At 38.8% G+C, this 19450-nt stretch overlaps 1 protein-coding gene across 2 annotated transcripts; it reads left to right on the top strand.

Annotated features, from left to right (window-relative positions):
* The first annotated feature begins 404 nt into the window (after nucleotides 1–404).
* Nucleotides 405–15469, top strand: CDKN3 (cyclin dependent kinase inhibitor 3). 2 transcript variants are annotated; one of them, XM_044230909.1, is made up of 8 exons: nucleotides 405–448; nucleotides 2769–2851; nucleotides 4099–4154; nucleotides 4671–4715; nucleotides 7308–7530; nucleotides 11802–11833; nucleotides 13473–13576; nucleotides 15262–15469. In XM_044230909.1, exons 1-8 carry the CDS (start codon nucleotides 440–442, stop codon nucleotides 15346–15348), a joined length of 639 nt encoding a protein of 212 aa, XP_044086844.1. In that variant the 5' UTR covers nucleotides 405–439; the 3' UTR covers nucleotides 15349–15469. The 2 variants fall into 2 exon arrangements, with proteins under 2 accessions (XP_044086844.1, XP_044086845.1); XM_044230910.1 differs by lacking the exon at nucleotides 4671–4715.
* The last annotated feature ends 3981 nt before the right edge of the window (nucleotides 15470–19450 follow it).

Genomic DNA, 19450 nt, shown 5'->3' with positions numbered 1-19450 from the left:
GAAACGGAATACCCTAACCTGGTACCACTCAGGAATCCTGTCATGAGAAAGTAAGCCTTTCCAGCGTCCCCAAAGTGTTGGGGCTGCCTTCAGATGCTTTCTTCGCTCCGGCTTCCCGCCCTCTCCCGGCTCCCCACGGCGGGGCGGGGGGGGGAGGGCGCCCTCCCAGCCAATCAACGTTCAATAGCGCCCTCCAGCCGCGCGTCTTTCAAAGGCCCCTAGAAACCAATGGGCGGTTAAAGGCCGAGCCCAGGCACTCGGGGGCGGAGGATAAAACAGAGAGAGGGTCTGATTGGCTCCTAGAAGGCGCCGCGCTCCACCTCCCAGAAGGATCTACCAATGAGCTGAGCGAAGGGGCGGGCTCGGCGCGGGGCGCTCGCTGGGACGCCGGTGCTGCTGGAGAGAGGCGGCAGCAGGTCAGGACGCGGGGCTGCCAGCGATGAAGCCGGTGAGTCGGGCGGAGGCTTGGACGAGCGATGCCGCAGGGACGGAAGCGGCCCCGAGGCCAGTTCTCGGGCCTGGGGACAGCCCGGGCCTGGTCGCGGCCTGACTCGCCCTGTAACCGTCCTGGGTCGGGGAGATGGCGCTTCCCTGGACGGGGGAGAGCGATGACTGAGAAGGAACAGGGTCGGTGGCGGACGCGGGGACGACAGACATTCGCTGTGCACCTGTTGTGCACCGGCTGGGTACTGCCGCCTGCGGAGTTTCCTAAGCCGCGCGACAGCCCTGCCAGAGAGGGCTGAATCCGGTTTTACGGAAGAAACTGAGGCATGGAGAGCTGAGAGATCTCAGTGTTATCAGTCTGCCTCATACCCAGCCCCAAAGGATGTCCGGGGATGCCCGCGCGCCCCTGGTGAGCGGTCTTCACCGCAGACGGGGAAAACTCGAGGAAAGACCTTTGCCAACCCCCGTTGGTGGGCGCGTCACCATCTCCCTGGGCCAACTGGCACTGCGCGCCTTTCTGGGGTTCAGAATCTCTGGACCGGGGGGGAGCAGAAACGTCTGACTCTGTTAGGATTTGTTAACCTGGCTGGAAGAGCCTAGTGAAGGAGCCACACTCTGAAAATCTTGAATCGTCAAAACTGCTTTAAAGGGAAAGGAAAAACAGACGCAAGGAGCCGAGGTCCCACCTGACTCAATCACCTGTCACCAGGGTTGACAACCTATGGAATATTAAAGGACGTTTATTCATTTGAGTTGATAACAATAATAACGCAAAGAGATCCGAAACAACTCACATCCATAGCCTAAATGGCTCTGCAATGTGATCTTGTAGTAACAAGACCGTTATAGAGTATAGATTCCGAGCTAGAAAGCACACTAGCTGGTTACTCTTGCTAATCCCCTTGTTTCCTTGTGGAGGGGCGTCAGCCGTCCTTCACTCTTGGCCTCTTTTCCCGCTTGTTCCCTGAAGAGACAGAGTGAGAGATCTGATCCCCCAGACTGGGAGGAGCTGAACAAAATAGCTGGACCCTTTCTTCCCTTCTCTCTGCAATGGGTTGTTCATTGCTGCTCCTGACTGGGTAGGTAAGTCCAATTCTGGAGTGAAGAGCTGACAGGACCACTTGACTTTTAAAGCCACATCCTCCCTTTGACACTCAGTAATAAAACTAACATATTGATCTCCATTTGCCTCTCCACTGTTTTATCTCTCAGTGGTTCCAAGTTGGAAATAAGAAGAAAGGTGTCTTTTTTTTTTTTTTTTTTTTGGTCCTATTAAACTACTGACTCTTACGTAGAAATTGTGCCTACAGGATTGAGTTCCAACTCCTTAGATTGTTACACAAACTCCATCTCAATCTCTCTAGTCCGTAATTCACAAAGTTGAGGGCATGATATTCTACCCGTCCACCCCCCCCACATTAACCAAACTACTAGGCCATATTGGGGTTGTTTTTTGAGAGATGGGGGTAGTTAAAACTACTTAACTGGCTTCATCACCTCTGCTCCAATGTCACAGTTTCTGAAAACAAGTTTTTTCTCCTTTTGCCTTTATTGCCTTAACTTCTTCCTTATCTGCCTAAAAACTTCCTGCTTATCCTTCAAAACCCAGCTAATTTATCCCCTCTGAAGATTTCTCCACCTCTCTAAGCAGTCACTCAGTTGGTTAAGCATCTGTCTTTGGCTCAGGTCATGATCTCAGGGTCCTGGGATGGTGCTCCACATCAGGCTCTTTGCTCAGCAGAGAATCTGCTTCTCCCTCTCCCTCTGCCTGCCGCTCCCCCTGCTTGTGTTTGTGCTCTCTCTTTCCCTCCTCCCCATCAAATGAAAAAAAAATATTTAAAAATAAATAAAATGCATAGTTTATGCTTTCATTTTAGCACTTACGACTTTCTTTTCTAATCTATGCACACACCTCTCCAACTGTACTGAAACTTTTTATTTTATGGATCTTTGCATCTCCAAACTTGGCAAATGAAGGTGTTTAAGAAATGTTTGTGAATTAACTATTAGGTCTTCTCACTTTATAGTTGTAGAAAACGGAGACCCAGAATAAACTGAGGTTGCTTGTCCGAGATTATACAGTAAGTGGCAGAGCCAAAACCAGGATCCTGGTTTTTCCCAGTCCAACTCTCTTTCCACCACAGAACACTATAATTATTAATAGGATGGTAAACTCAGTAATTTAGTATTTATATCGCTGATCATTCTGATATTCCAAGTTGAATAAATTGCAAATATGCATTCGGTGTGTGTTTAAGCAAGGATCAGCTTATACATACGTATTATTCTTTACAGTTATTTAACATAACTGATTTCTTTTGAAGCCTAGTTCATTGCAAACAAGTGAGTTTGACTCATCAGATGAAGAGCCTATTGAAGATGAACAGACTCCAATTCAGATATCATGGTATGTTCTGATCAATGATCACTTCTGATCAATGATGAGCTAAATTATTTGATTATTTATATATTTGATTATTTGATCATAGTCCGTGTAGATAGTGTAGTCCACATTTTGAAAATATTTAGTGATTCTCTTCTGAGGATTGGGTAATTCTGATCTTTAAGGGACCCTCTAACTCCATGATTTATTTACTGTCTATGATAGAAGAAGACTTTTCTTTTGGATGGGGGATGGGCAGAGGAGGAAGTCAATTCTTCATGCATTCAGAAAACCATACTAGAAACAAGTAAGGACTTGAGACAGGATCAGTATATCTGCAATTTAGTACCCAAACCTACTTATTCTTTTATGACAAAAGAACAATATACCGAACATAGGATGAGATACTTAATTGTTTATCATTTAGTCAAATCCTAGAACTACTTGCCACAATAATGCATCTATTAGCAGACCCTGCCTAAGATAAATGCCATGTTACCATAGATACAATAGCAAAAACAAATGTTTCTATATAGAATCAACTTCCAAATTTTGGCAGTGACTTATTACACCAGAATCTCTACAACAATCAACGCTTTCTCTCATCCCTGTAAATGTAATAATCTCTCTAAGAAAACACCATTTCCAACTCTAGGAAGAGAAAGAGTGTGTTACCTCCAAAGTTCCTTTTGTTCTATTATCAAATAGCAATTATCTTTCATTTCCCCTTACACAACCCCCTTTAAAACTCAAAACTCATCTAATTTTCAAAGTTAACATGGTATTTATACAATGCCCCCTGTTTTCCTCTAAATTCATCTTCTGTCTTACAGACCGAGCTAGCCTTTATCTGCTTTGTCCCTGAGTACTGCAAACTGGGAATATGATTTTGAAATTATTTTATTTGACCCAAAATCCATAACAACAAGGAATGACCTGCAATTTTTATCACATGAAATTATATCTGTTTAAGGAAGTCCTACAAAGAAATCTTTAAATAGTAATGGAGAATGAATGTGGGGATGAAATCATCAGAAAGTCATTTTCTAGACAATTCCCCAAGATTACTAACGCAAAATATCTCAGATAACATACCACAGGGTAACTTAAATATGTTTTATACTATTATATTTGCATATGCATTTTTGTTTTGTGACTACAGTAAAACTTTAAAACACCCTTATTCCATGCCAACCACGCATTTCTTGAACTGAGTTTCCACTTGCAACTTTTTAAAAACTGAAGTAAACTTAAAGTTTTATTCTTTTCAGGCTACCCCTGTCAAGAGTGAATTGTTCTCAGTTTCTTGGTTTATGTGCTCTTCCAGGTAGGTAACACTACAGTTGGCTTCTATTGATACTTAAGATAATCTGTTAATTAGCTAATACATCATTGTACTGAGCAAGAAGAGAATTTCCTAGATCATCAGCCTGGAGAACTCACTTTAGGATGCCCTCATGTGGGCTCTAGCTAAAAGAACAGAAATCACTCTTCAATCCTTCCAGACCCATTCACAGTTCTGCATTTCTGATTACCTATCTTAAAAAAAAACTTCAGCATTGGGGTACAAGGTGAGGCTGAGGGCAACAGGCAGGTACTTGTTACAGAAAGGACACAGAAAAAAGACTCTATGGATTAGGAGCTCCTTCACCTGGGGTCTATGAATCCCTTCAATTATATTCCTAGGAATATAAGAAGTTGAAATCCACACTCAAAATGAAATTGAAACATATAAATGATCATAGAGGTATGACCTTGTAAAGTAAACTGTGTATGTGTTTAAATATATTTGTTATATGTGACCAAAAACTGACTTTTTCACTTGCCTTATTACTGCTTATAGGTTGTAAATTTAAAAATGTTAGAAGAAATATCCAAAAAGACACAGGTAGGTATAACATGAAACAACCATATTAATTTTTTTTTCCTTAATAACACTGAAAATCTCTTTGTCAAAAAGAACAAATGCTAGTCTCTGTTCAGTATACAAAATATATGTTTGTTATTTCATAATTTCAAACTGAAGACTTATTCTGACACACAAAGAGATATTTGCAAAGGGCACAGAAAACTAACTCCTCATTTACTAAATACAGCATCGCTTTTCACTGATTATTGTAGTTACACATAGAAATTGCATTTGAGTTTAAAATGTGTAAGTTAGAGGGAGGAAAGTATGTAAATAGAAAATTGCCATTTCACTGCCCAGATCTTTTAACATATTGTCCTTTACAGACATGATTGTGATGGTAGAAATTAAACCTAAGCCAGAGGTAGTACTGAAATTGTCCATCCTGGGTAGGAAATTTAGAGAGCTAGCATCTGGGTGGGAAAGATGGAATAGGGTCTGATCTTCCCGGGCTCAAGGATGTTCACCCCACAAATATCCCGATAACCCACCCCAATTTGGAATTTACATATTCCATGGAACTAAAAAACTTGGATTTTCAAAACATTTTATCCTGTTGTCCTGGAATATCTCAAGGCTAATAGTCCCACCAAGGTCCCCATAATATACCAAAATAAATATAAATAAACACACGCACGTGCACACGTACACACTTAATCTCTCTCTCTCTCTCTCTCTCTCACACACACACACACACACACACATACACACACACACACACATCTTGATTCCGACCGGTATAAATTTTTTAAATCTTAAAGTTTTTTCCTGGCTATTTTGGGATATCAATTCATTAATTTGCTTTCTCTAATTTATTCCTTACCTACCAAAAAAGACTTACAGAGGCTAAAAGATTAGTTAACTTTTGAATTACTTGTAAAGATTCTCTGATTTAGATATAACTGCCATGGAAGGGAGTTTTTATTTGGAGAACATTTAGGTCATAAGCAAACTATAATGAAAATCACTGGCTCAAGAACCAGTCTTGCACATTTTGGAAAGCCCTATTCATTTAGTATCTTCTATAAATGGGGTTTCCAATATTTTACCAAACCTTTTGTTTTCCAGTGAGATCTTAAATGGAATCCAAAGTATAAAAGATGACAGTCTGGGGGGAGGGACCTAGACTCTCCCTGCATCAACCCCTATAGTTCCCTCCTCAGAGCTCTTTCTAGCAAAGTTTGAAAACCACTGTGTAATAGAAATTATCCATTGTGTGCAAGAGTCAGAGAGAAAAATCACCTACCCTTAAAAATGGTGAAGTATGCAGACTTCAGTTTTAATTCTTTTAGAAGTATGAAAACATAATAGTATTATTATAAAAAACAAAATAAAATAATAAAATAAAGCAGCACTGTCCAGAGTCACAGATAGAAGCCATGTGTGTAACTTTACATTTCCTAGCTGTCATATTAAAAAAGTAAAAACAGATGAAATTAACTTGATATATTTTATTTAGCCTAACAGAGCCTAAATAGTTTCATTTTGATGGTTTTAAGCCTAAAACAAATTATTAATGAGATACAGATTCTTTTGTACTTGATCTTTGAGATCAGATATGGATTTTACACTTAGGATACATCTCAATTTGGACTAGCCATATTTCAAGTACAAATCTGGAGCTTCATGATAAAAGACGCTTCGTTAAATTAGACCCTGGATTTAGCAGGGAGAAAGAGGAGGTTGAGATCAGCCAGAATTAGTTATTCATTTTGAACATGAGACTCTAGAGTGAATATTGCCGTGAGAATGTTTTAGTGTATAGAATGACCTATAGTACTATTGCTTTGTTCATATTCATTATAGTGAAATTAGCTAAGTCACCTAGAAATTCTAGCATAGTTAACGTTTTATTTCCTAGAGACCTAGTCCATAAAATGAAATGCATGGTGGCAAGACACCGTGCAAATATAAAGGAGAGCATGAGCTCAGGCAGCCTGGGCATGCAGGAGATTTTACATACAATGCTTAGGGTAAAACAAAACAGCAGAGGGAGGAAAATAGCAAACATGGATTTTGGGAGAAGAAAATGGGAGAGAAACATGCTTTTGTTTTTTCACAAGAGTTTATTTTGAAATAGCAGATGTTTTAAAATTCATTTTTAAAGCCATATGGAAAAAAAGATTTTTTTCAAGAACAGCAATATACTTGACTCATCTTAAAATTCAGTTCAAAACATTTTGAATTATTAAGTCATTATAATACTATAAATATCATATAATTATTATAATATGATAATATAATCACTATATTATAATGTTATTATCCTATTATAATATAATTAGGATTATTATATTATAGTATGATTTTATTATTAAGGTGATTAATTTTAAACACCTTTTGGTCCAGGTTTTCCAATTCCTATTTTGTGCTTAGTGACTTGATTTTCACCCTTCTTTGAAGACAGATCAATATTGTTTTAGATTATTAATAAGTATTTCAAATTTTTAGATTATCATTTGTTATTTACTTAATTTGGCTTAAGAAATTTAACACCACATCCTCTGTCTTGACTGTATTTAAATTTGTAATATTTTGTACATGTGTATCCGTATCTTGGTTTATTGGCAGAAGAACTAAAGAGCTATGGTATACAAGACATATTTGTTTTCTGCACCAGAGGAGAACTGTCAAAATACAGAGTCCCAAACCTTTTGGACCTCTACCATCAGTATGGATTTATCACTCATCATCATCCAATTCCAGATGGAGGGACTCCTGACATAGCCAGCTGCTGTGAAATAATGGAGGAGCTTGCAATCTGCCTTAAAAATAACCGAAAAACCTTAATACAGTACGTTATTCTTTTCTCCATAAATAACATGAGAAATGCCCCGGTCAGAAAGATTTTTCTAGTTATTGCATCCTTATTCACTTATTACCTACCTTACAGTTTGGTGAAAGGATCAAAAGGAAATAAAGCATGACAGGTACTCGTATAATGTCTACTATAGGGCAAGCACTCTGATATTTGCCATTAGTCCTTTTGAAGGGTAAGGACAATAGATGAGTAGATTTGGAAATTTTTAGAACAGATTTACAGGCTTTTTATTCTTTCTTTTTGCCTTAGAGCATTACTTATAATTTTTGGTCCCTCTTCCTTCCAAAAAAGATGGGGCATCATTCTTAGGATACCCTTACTCACTCACTGGTCAGCCTTTCAGTGGCCTAGTTGCTTCTAACCACCAAAAAAAAAAAAAAAAAAAAGTCAGCATGGAGGGCCACCAAGTGGCTCAGGTAGTTAAGAATCTGCCTTCATCTCAGGTCATGATCCCAGGGATCAAGCCCTGCATCAGGCTCCCTGCTCAATGGGGAGTCTGCTTATCCCTGTCCCTCTGACCTTCCCCTCCACCTGCTTTCTCTCTCTCTCAAATGAATAAATAAAAAATCTTGAGGGGGAAAAAAAGGTCAGTTTTTTAAAAATCAGCAAAGAAATCATAAGCAATAAGCAATCTTAAAAATATGACTGTAAAATTATATATGATGATATCAATTTGCCACCAGACCCAAAGAGGTACTCTCATTGTTTGTCAATGGCTAATTTAATTTCCATACCAGTGGCACAAGCTGCTGGTATGGAAATTTAAAACAAAATTAAATGAACTAAGAGGGGGGGAAAGGAGGCGAGAGGAGAAAAGTAGCTTGGAGAAAGAAAAAAGGGAGTGCCAATCGGCAGTAGACAATAGCAATACAAAGATTAGAAGTGATGCTGTGGATAATGCAGTAGATGCTCTGCCTGCAGTGAGACACGCAGCCGAGGTTCTGTGATTCTTGTACTTTTTGTATCCTAATAAACTGCTTAATCCTTCCTGGAACAAGATAGAGTATTAAATAGTTTGATACATCAAAAGCCCTAAAGTCCATTGCTCTGAACTAGAAAGTATGCAGACTATACCAAATAACCAGGTAGTCTCATGGCACCAAGGGAAAGGGCAAGCCCAGCCAGCTTCTCCATAGACCTAGACCCTGTGCCCACAGTTCCCATTAGAAAGGTGAACAAAGTAGTGCACGGAGCTTTGGGGACACACACTGTGACTGAAATGAACTCAAATGTACAGAGAACTAGACACTATCCTACATTCTACAGTTTCCAGCCTTTCTCTAGAGAAAAGCGTAATCTACAATTATAAGCAATTACTAACTGCTTTACTAATTATAAAAGCAAAATTTTAGAATAAAGTTGTCTATTCTAAATTATCTAATAAGTCTAAGTAAAATAGCATTAGATAATTACATGTGGCTTGCAAAAAATACTTTTCAATTTGGGGACCCATTTTTCAAATCAGTTCTGAGATTTTTTTTTTTTAATTTTAATTTTTTAAGATTTTTTTTATTTATTTGACCGAGAGAGACAGAAAGAGAAGGAATACAAGCAGGGGTAATGGGAGAAGGAGAAGAAGGCTCCCCACTGAGCTAGGAGTCTGATGTGGGGCTTGATCCCGGGACGCTGGGACCATGACCTGAGCCGAAGGCAGATGCTTAATGACTGAGCCACCGAGGTGCTCCTCTTTTTTTTTTTTTTTAAATACATCCTTGAGAACAGCCTCTACTGAAAAGTTTCTAGAGATCAAACTAGCTCAGATTAGTGAAATTTAATGAATTTTACTTGAGTGGGTTCTAGCACACCAAATGTTGTCTGATGTTTGAATAGAAGACAAACAGGATGGAAAGATGGTTACATAGGTTGAATGCTTCTGGCTCCCATAAAATAAAGCATCTGTTGACTGGAAATTTTCATCATCTTAGAGCTTTTAAAGGTGTTCTACAGTGATTAATTTTCTACCCATTCTGCCATCTTTGAGTGCTTCCATTGCTAGATGGCTCTACAGTTTGTCCCTCAGAAATTGGGTCTGGTAAAATTTTTTCTACCATTGTGTTGACTGCTGGTGCTATCCCATTGATTCTCCCTGTGCATTTTTGTTCCGTTATAAAATCAGCAAAACTGCTTGCCTACTATACTATGCTGTTTCCTAGTGCTGTTGTTACAAAGTGGGTAGCTTAGGACAACAGAAATTTTCTCTCCCCCAGTTCTGAAGGAAGAAGTCCAAAATCAAGGTGTCAACAGGACCATATGCTCTCTGAGACTCTGGTAGAATCCTTCCTTGCCTCTTCCTAGGTTCTGGTGGTGGCCGTCACTCTTTAGCGTTCCTTGGTTCATAGCTGCATCACTCCAATCTCTGCCTCTGTCATCACAGGATTCTCTCTGTGTTGCTGTGTCTTCCTGGGGCATTTCCTCTTATAAGGATACCAGTCAGGGACCTGGGTGGCTCAGTCAGTTAAGTGTCTGCCTTCAGCTCAGGTCATGATCCTGGTGTCCTGGGATCAAATCCTGCATTGGGCTCCCTACTCAGCAGAGAGTCTGCTTTTCCCTCTATTCCTCCCCACTGCCTGTGCTCTCTCTCTCACAAATAAATAAATAAATCTTAAAACAAAAAAAAGGACATCAGTCTTACTGCATTAGGGTCTACCCCTATGATCTCATCTGCAAAGACCCTATTTCTAGATAAGGTCAATTTCACAGTACCAGGGATTAGGACTTCAACACACCTTTATGGGGCTACAATTCAACCCATAACACCCACAGTGTACCATACATTATGAATACAAAACAGGCACTGTGAGGTCCACTCCCCGCCCTCAAGGAGCCCATGCTAATGGCACAACCACGTAGGTGCAGTGAGACTCACACAAGGTATACACAAGGCGGCACAAAGGGCAGTGAGAGCTTCCATGGGGCACAAAGGCAATTCAGAAAAGGCCATTTGAGTTAGGTTTTGAAGGATGAGCAGGAATCAGAAGAGGAAAGATAAAGGTATGAGGAAGTATTCACCTTGCAGAGATACACTGAAGTGCCCATCTCTACCTTCCTATGGTATAGATCCTCATCTCTGAAATGGGCCTCTATCCGGGACACTTTGTAGAAAGCAAGCTTGTGACTACTCTAGGAGCCAGTATCTGCTTGGTCAGTGGCTCACATCCTCTCCTGGCTTCATCTACAGTACCCCTCGCTCATTCATGGTCCTGAGAAGTTGTCGGCACTACTTTAGGTTCAATAAACCCTCTTAAAAAGTTAGGAATTGTGTAACACATTTTTTAAGCATCTTCAAAAGTAATTGGGATGAATGGTTTTGTTGCTTGGAGGTTTAATCATGATTTTTTTTTCTGGAAAATCCAGTTCTGCAGAACTGCTGATTTCTTCACAGGGCTAGACTAGAGCACCTAACATGCATTGACTTTTTACTCTGTGCCAAGCTCTGTTGCAAGCCCTTTACAAATTCAGTTACCTCATTCAGTCCTAACTATGATGCAGGTACTGTGGCTGTCACCATTTTTTAGGTGATAGGGCTGAGGCCCAGAGAGGTTAAATCACTTGCTTAGGTTCACGCATGTCATAATGACAGATTCACCGTTCAGCCCCAGACAGCAGGGCTCTAGAACCCAGCCTCCAAACCTCTGTTACACGCCACCTCTGTACTCTTTTTAGGTAATGAAGAGTCATCATATGGACTTGTTCCATAACCATGGTTTTGTTTAGACAGAGGAAAATAAACTGGCAGTTGGTCAAAACAGACCGATTTCTATTTAGTAACATATTCCACTTCCTGGATATGGATCCTGGTGTTTAAGAGGTCGATGAAAAGGCCCTGCCTGCATTGAACACTAGAGGTGTTTAGAATACCCCCCAACAAATAAATAAGTACACCCTGCTCCTGGTTAATTTAAAAATTCTTATTGGGGCACCTGGGTGGCTCAGTGGGTTAAACCTCTGCCTTCAGATCAGGTCATGATCTCAGGGTCCTGGGACTGAGTCCCACATCGGGCTCTCTGCTCAGCGGGGAGCCAGCTTCCCACCCACCGCCTCTCTCTCTCTCTGCCTGCCTCTCTGCCTACTTGTGATCTCTGTCAAATAAACAAATAAAATTTTTTTAAAAACTTATTAACCTGTGTGCCAGGTGCTGTGCTTGTAGGCACTATTCGAAAGAGAGGGCAGAAAGAGCAGGTATTCAGTTCTAATTGGTGGGGTAGAAGGAAAACACAATATTCAAAACTGTGCTTCCCTTTCAGCTGTTATGGAGGACTTGGGAGATCTTGTCTTGGTAAGAAATGTGTTTTCATTATTCAGTATTTTTCTTTATCCTCAAAGTAGGCAAAAGTATCAGTTTCTGGGCCATATGCTCACTTTGTATTAAAATGAGACCAAAAAAATATATAAATCTGCTAAGACCTAAGGAATTATTTAAGGCCCTTAATTTAAGGCCCTTAATTAGAAAGCTAGAGTGCGAATGGGAAGTATTTTCAACATTGTTTTGAAGGATTCTGCAAAACATAATATACACATCTTAGCACCTGCATTCTTGTGTTTTGTTTTGTTTTCCAATGTTTTCTCTATGCAGGTGTTATGATACTGACAGCAAATTCTAAATAATATCCATCATAAGTATGAAAACAAAGTGAATTACTTCATGCAATTACTGTTCACTTTTTAAAAAATGTGTTAGGAAGAAAAAACAGTTAACAAAGTGGCATACTGAAGTAACAGTTAATCCTTTTAATGTTGGACAGTATCAAAATTAAAAACTTCTATGCTTCTAAGGAAATTATCAAAATAAAAAGAGAATTCACAGAATGGGAAAAAATATTTACAAATCATATATCTGATAAGGGGCTTACCTAGAATATATAAAGAACTCTTACATCTCAATAATAAAAAGACAACCCAATTAAAAAATGGGCAAAGGATCTGAATAGATATTTCTCCGAACAAAATATACAAATGACCATTAAGGACATAAAAAGATGTCTAACATCATGAATCATCATGGAAATGCAAATCAAAACCATAAAGTGATACCCCTCAATACCCATTAGGATGCCTATTATCCAAATAATGGAAAAAATCCACAGGGATGTGGAGAAATTGGAACTTCCATACACTGCGGGAGAGAATGTGAAATGGTGCAGCTGCTTTGGACAACGGTCTGGCGGTACTTCCTCAAACAGTTAAACATAGAGTCACCATGTGCCCCAGCAAGTCCTGCCCAAAACAAATGGAAGCACATCTACACACAAACTTGTACGTGAACATTTATAGCAGCGTTATTCACAAGAGCCAACAAATGGAGCCAGCCTAAATGCCCATCAACTGACAGTGGATAAACAAAATGTACATCCATACAATGGGATACTACTCATCCATAAAAAGGAATGAAGTAGTGACACATCACAATAGGTTTGCATCTTGAAAACGTTATCCTAAGAAGCCAGTCACACAAGCACACATATGATTACATTTATATAAGATATCTAGATTAGGCAAACCCATAGAAAGCAGATTAATGGTTGCTTAGGGCAGGGTGACGGGGGCAGGGGGATGATGACAAGAGGGGACAGGGTTTCTTTTTGTGGGGATGAAAAGGTTCTAAAATGTACTGTGGTGATGGCTGCACCCATCTGTGAATACACTAAAATCCACCGAATGGTGCACTTTAAATGAATGAATTCTATGGTACATTAAATAGAGCTCAATAAAGAATGAGTTTAAACTTCAACTCAACCACAGTCATTTAAAATCATAATTTAACTGTCAAAAAGATACGCTAGAAGTCTTTTAATCCACTTTGCACAATGACACTAAACTCCATCTCCTGCACCAGCAGAAGTCTAATTAAATATGCAACGCTCTACCTTATCATTAATTATTTAATAATATACTATTTTCCTAATGTGTTCCCTTAGTGGCCGCTTGTCTCCTCCTCTACCTGTCTGACACAGTTTCACCACAGCAAGCCATCGACAGCCTGAGAGACCTGCGAGGGTCTGGAGCAATACAGACGATCAAGGTAAGGAGGCTGTGTGTTCCTGGTTTAGGGACAGTTATAGACACAGTGGAGTCCCATCATCAAGAGGGCAATGAAAACCCAAAGCATTCTGTTAGTCATATATCACCTGCTCAAAACTTACATTTATATATAACCTGAATGTCTGAAGAAGTTCACCGTGTTTCTAACAAGCTAATGAAAAATATGACCTTTCCGGTTTACTCTTGCAGGATCTACCACTGTTCAGTTTTTGCCCATTCAGTTTCAGAATGAATCCTCTTATTTGGAAAAATTGGGAAATATTTAATTTAATATTTATTTAACTTTTCCAAATGGAAGTATTCCTATAAACTTGGTAGTTTCTTGGCCAGAAAGATCTAGTGAACATCCTCTCCTATCACCAAAACAGTTAACAAAGACCAATGAATGACTATAATACAAAAAAACCCACAAAGCTATGCTAATTATCCTTTGCTGTGAATAACTAAAATGACAACTTCGCATTTACTTTCCCCTTAACACTTAAAAATCTCTGCGGTAGCAGTGCCCCAAGGATATTATTTCGTATTAATGTTCCTGAAAGATCCTGCAGATTTCACTTTATTTCTAGATTTGTAAAGCCAATTTGCCTTCCTTTCCCAAGTACACTGTCTCCGCATTAGGACTAAATCAGAAGATCAGGCACGAGAGTCCTAGCCTTCAGGGGCTTCCTGGGCTTGAGTCCATCTTCCCAGGGTCAGGGATCTATGGAAGGGCCATGAATGTGAATTATTACAGTAACTGACAAATTCACCAAGCAGTCTGATTCTCGGGGCTTAACTCAGGTCATTCAAAACAATCCATACAGGATCCACTTCACTGTACAGGTTCTGAAAACAGAATTCCCCTTCTTATCTCTTAAAATCCAGGGATCCTTCAAATTCAAGAAGCTTTCAGGTCTCCCTCTGAAACAAAACCAAATGCTCAAACATACCTGACTGTGTGTTTTACATCTTTAATTTTGGAGCAAATCGAGCCCACATTATATGGGTTGTCTGCTGATCACCTCAGCACTCTGTAGCAGACAGGCTTTCCCATTACTGTGTTATAAGAGCTAGTAGGAGGAAATTTCAATTTCCCGATAACTATAAAAAATGAGATTATTGGCAGAAAAATATCCTCCAGGAAACTATTAAAACTCCAAATAAATTATTTAAAGTTTTATTTCACTTATCTGTTAAGATTCGTGTTTTTAATACTGACTACTATGAACATTGTTCCAAATGGATTGTATCATCACAAGAAGCAGCGATCTAGGGCTTCCATATATTAAGAAATAGATTTTCTTGAAATATACCATTATTAATTGCTATAGAAAGTACCCTCTCCTCCCTACTTATACCCCAGAGGAAAATATATTAGCAAAAAGAATGCCTTCACATATTATTTTTAATTTTAATTTGCTGCTGCCAGTAAAAGGATTGTACAGATTTATAAAACATTCATGTGTATTGCATGTTACCTTCTGATTTTTAAACAAGTTTCTTCACACTATATGCTGCTTTATTAAAAGGGAAATCTTCTCATAAGGCAAACACTTCCTTATCCAAAAGGATGTAGAACTATACTTAGCAATTATTTTTTGATTCCTGATTCCTACTAGTATTGTGACTACTCTGCTAACTAGATTTCTACAATATATTTCAATATATCTTTACTTTTTTCAGCAATATAATTATCTTCATGAGTTTCGGGACAAACTAGCTGCACATCTATCATCAAGAGATTCATTATCAAGATCTGTATCTAGATAAAAGAGAATTTCAAATAACATATATATGACCATGTCTGAAATTTAAGAGCTTTTTAACATAATTTGTACAGAAATGAAACTTACTAGTGTCACCAGCCCGAATGTAAATGTTTATGTGCAGATAATCCTAAAGTTTTTATTGACAAATCCTGATTGTGTCTCTCATCTCTTATAGATCAAAAAATTGTTATACAATTTTCCTTTTTAGAAATGAGCTGGCTTCTCTGAAATATTTTACCTGGAAGTAATGCTGAAACAAGCATATGGAAAAATATTTGACTGCCTATTTTTATTATTTACCACACTTTTACCTCCTTTTACTATATGTAACTACCGGTGGAACATGACATGGTAATAAGCATAAAAATTGGTTTGAATACCCAAGCTAAAATCAAGTAACTTTCACCCTCTATTCCTCCCACATTTCCTCCCATGGTTTTTTCTACTTCATAGACACAAAGTGTGAGCGATCCTATGATTCATTTGGTCACCTCCCACCCAATGCTGGATCATCCCCAACAGGTGTTTGTTTAGCCAGCATTTGCTGGAACATTTTCAGATAAGAGGAATTCACTGGGTCAGATAGCTTCTCTGTTCCTAGAACATTCTTTTTTTTTTTTTTTTAACCCTAGGAACTACATGCAATGAATTTAATCCCTCTTTCACATTTATGTAAGAAAGCACTTATCCACAGATTGACAGTCTCCAATTCTCTCGCTCCTTCACCTCACCCCATGCTACAGAATATTGTCTTTTTGTCTTCAACTGTAATGTTGAGCAGTCAGCACTGTAGACAAGATGTTTCAACAGGCATCGGTGGCTTCAGTGCCACATACAGAGTCCCCTGGCTGTTGGCAATCACAAAGGTGAACCAAGGGTCACAGGCACTTCCACACAAGATAAAGTAAATGTCACCACGTCAAAACTTTGTTTTTGAATAACCATGTAATTGCCAAAAGTTCTCTTTTGTCTCACACTCTTCTTGCTGGCTGATGAACTACTTTAACTTCACTGGGGAAAACTTTAAAACAATTACTGGTGCTGTTTGGGATCTTCAGACCAGAGAACCAGTATGTTCCATAATATAAAATCAGTGTTTTAATACTTAATATATACATTACTTCAGGAATTTGAGATTTTATAAGAATATGAAGGAAGATGGGAGAACCACATAGCCTACCAGTATCTGAATATTTAAACTAGGGGTTTCTTATCTAAGATAATATATGCCAAAAGTTATAGCCAGAAACATTTTTTAAATAAGTACAGCCTGCAATAACAGAACTCCCTCACAGTTTCAGTACCAAATACAATTTAAAAAATCACAGTACTGAAACTGACATTACCGAATCTTACATTGCTTTCTCTTAATATGAATATAAAGCTTATTCATGAACACTTAAGAAAGTAAAGGGAAGCTACTGGCATGGATTAACCAAATCCTTTAATAATCAACTGAACTTTCAAAGTGGATCCTTCTCTCGTTTTTACTGCAAATGCTAGTTAAGTCTTCCATGTTTAAAATGCTTAACAACTTTAATACTAGGCGTCAAGGGAAAACATCAATTATTTCATTAACAGAGAAACATGGAATGGCACTATTCAAAAAAAAAAAAAAATGTAATTTCACACTGTTGGAAAAGTATTTTCTCTACCAAACCTGTGGGATAGACCTCCCTCAAAACAATGGGGGAGAGAAGGCAGAGAGACAACCTAGAGTCCTGGTTACACACAAGCCAGAGTTAGCTACTGAAACTGAAGTAACAGAGACTCAGCCATTAACCATAAACTACACAAGGAAACATTTGAAATGGTTTTTATTTAATATACAAAAGCAAAAGTCAAGCTCTGAGAAGGTAGGACTACTTAAGGGCATGTTCTTTGGACAGTGGTACAGCACCAATCAGGTTAACTCAGATTTTAACAGACCAGGAGCACAGATGGCTAACTACATTCTATGTTTCTCTCGTAGTTTTAGGGTCTACCTAGTCATCGACCTATTATTTAAAAAATTCTCCTCAGGCTACGTGAACATGGTAAGCAAAGAGATTTAAAGGTTTAGAAAAGATATCATACAGTAAAATTAACTTATCCTTGTGAAGATGCTCTCTACATCTTGATGTCCACGATGTGCATTAATAAAATTAACATAGAATAAAACCTTCACTCTAGTCCCACAGATCAGTCACTTTATACGGTTGATACTGTTTCCCAAAACTAAGTAGAACAAGCAGCAGAGCTGTTTACTCCTTTTAGATACTTAGATTCGGGACTCTTCATTTTAATCAAAGGGAATTTGTTCTAAGAAAGCTATTCAACATATCCAGAAACAGAGCCACATTTTTTCTCTTGGCATCATACTAAAGCATTCGTTCAGAATCATCTTCTGAGCTATAACGCTGGTACGAGGGACTCAGTAGATGCTGCTCTGACCACAGATCGGAGACTGGTTTCAGCAAAACAGCTTAAATAATTTGGGACTAACATTAGTAGTTTCCCAAAAGGATAAATATGAGTACTTCTATGAACAATGCTTGATGAGTATCAATATATTTATCTTTTCCCTTTGAAAATAGAGTTGGTTTAAAGTATTTTTGCTGTCAAAACTTCTAACTTATAATTACACCATACAACTGATTACTGACATGCACATCTATGCCTGTTGAATGACATATAAATAATAAACGACATGAATACTTTTAAATACAGATTATTTGAGTGTGATACAACATCACCCTGCTGACGTAGCCACACCTAAAATGAAAGCTCACACCCTGTGTAAGAGATACACAGAAGTCATTATTTGCAATAATATTCCGTGAATACTGTTCATAAACCTATAACTGGAAGAAAAGAGAAATGCTGTAGCAAGGAAAATATTTCTCTACTTTCAGAGTGTATCTACATGTCTATCTCCTCTCCATGCACTCATCTGACATATTTTCAAAATATGTTGATCTGAAGAGCAGAGAAGAGCTCTATGAGAGCTATCAGCATGAATGCTTCTCAGGCCAAATATACTGAACAGACTTTTTTTTTAAGATTTTATTTAATTATTTGACAGAAAGAGGGAGCACAAGCAGGGGGAGTAGTAGGCAGAAGGAGAGGAAGAAGCAGGCTCTCTGCTGAGCAGGGAGCCCAATGCGGGGCTCGATCCCAGGACCCTGGGATCATGAGCTGAGCCAAAGGCAGACACTTAACCGACTGAGCCACCCAAGTGCCCCTCTGAACAGGCTTTAAAGGAGACACATGCCACAAACTACCACGTACTGTGTTACAGATCCCCAGATCTGATCTTGACTGCTAGGTCTGGCTGTTCATGGTGTAACCCATGAGACTTCTCATATGCTTTCCTAATACTTGACATATGTCAAAAGCAACTGTCTGGTCATTTCCTATCACTTCCCCCTTCCATGAAAAATAAACCAAACTTCAAACAAATTAGCAATCCATCCATCACCTGGAACCCAACTTTTCTCAACCATGGGACAACTGGATGATACCAGTTAAGCACTGTGAAAATCATTAAACATCATTAATAAGTTTCTACCCCTAAACCTCCTTAGCACTGAAGGAACATATTCCTGATATACTATTATTACTCCATAGAATAACTGCTAAAGAGACTACATTTATTATTTGAGATTTTTAATTCAGGAGAATCTATAGTATCATAACAACAAAGAATTCTCAGTATAGATACAAATCACAGTGTGGTATACTAATGGTTTCTGGAAGCTGGAAAACTCTTCAAGATAAACCAAAGCACATAAGAGCAAAAGCAATTTTAACAAGAAAAAAAAATTACCTACATAAACAGCTGTCACTACACAGGGTATTACCTACATAAACAGCTGTCACTACACAGGGTACAGGGTGGTAAAAGCTGGAAGGGTTAGGAACCCAGGCTAACTATGCCACAGCTGGACCTAAAGGAATAGAATATGAGGGCTGCCCCAACCAGATTAATAGCAGGCACAAAACAGATTCCAAACAAGGAAAAGAGCCAGTAGGATATGCCTAATGCAAGTACTTTGTTTCTACTTCCTCCTGGCAAGTGATTTAAGTTCCTAAAATATCAAAGGGGGTAGTTTTTTTTGTTT

This window comes from Neovison vison, chromosome 13 (assembly GCF_020171115.1).
Source record: "Neovison vison isolate M4711 chromosome 13, ASM_NN_V1, whole genome shotgun sequence".
In the NCBI taxonomy this organism is placed as follows: Eukaryota; Metazoa; Chordata; class Mammalia; order Carnivora; family Mustelidae; genus Neogale; species Neogale vison.
Note: the sequence above shows the minus strand (reverse complement) of the source record. Positions and strands in the feature narration are given on the sequence as shown.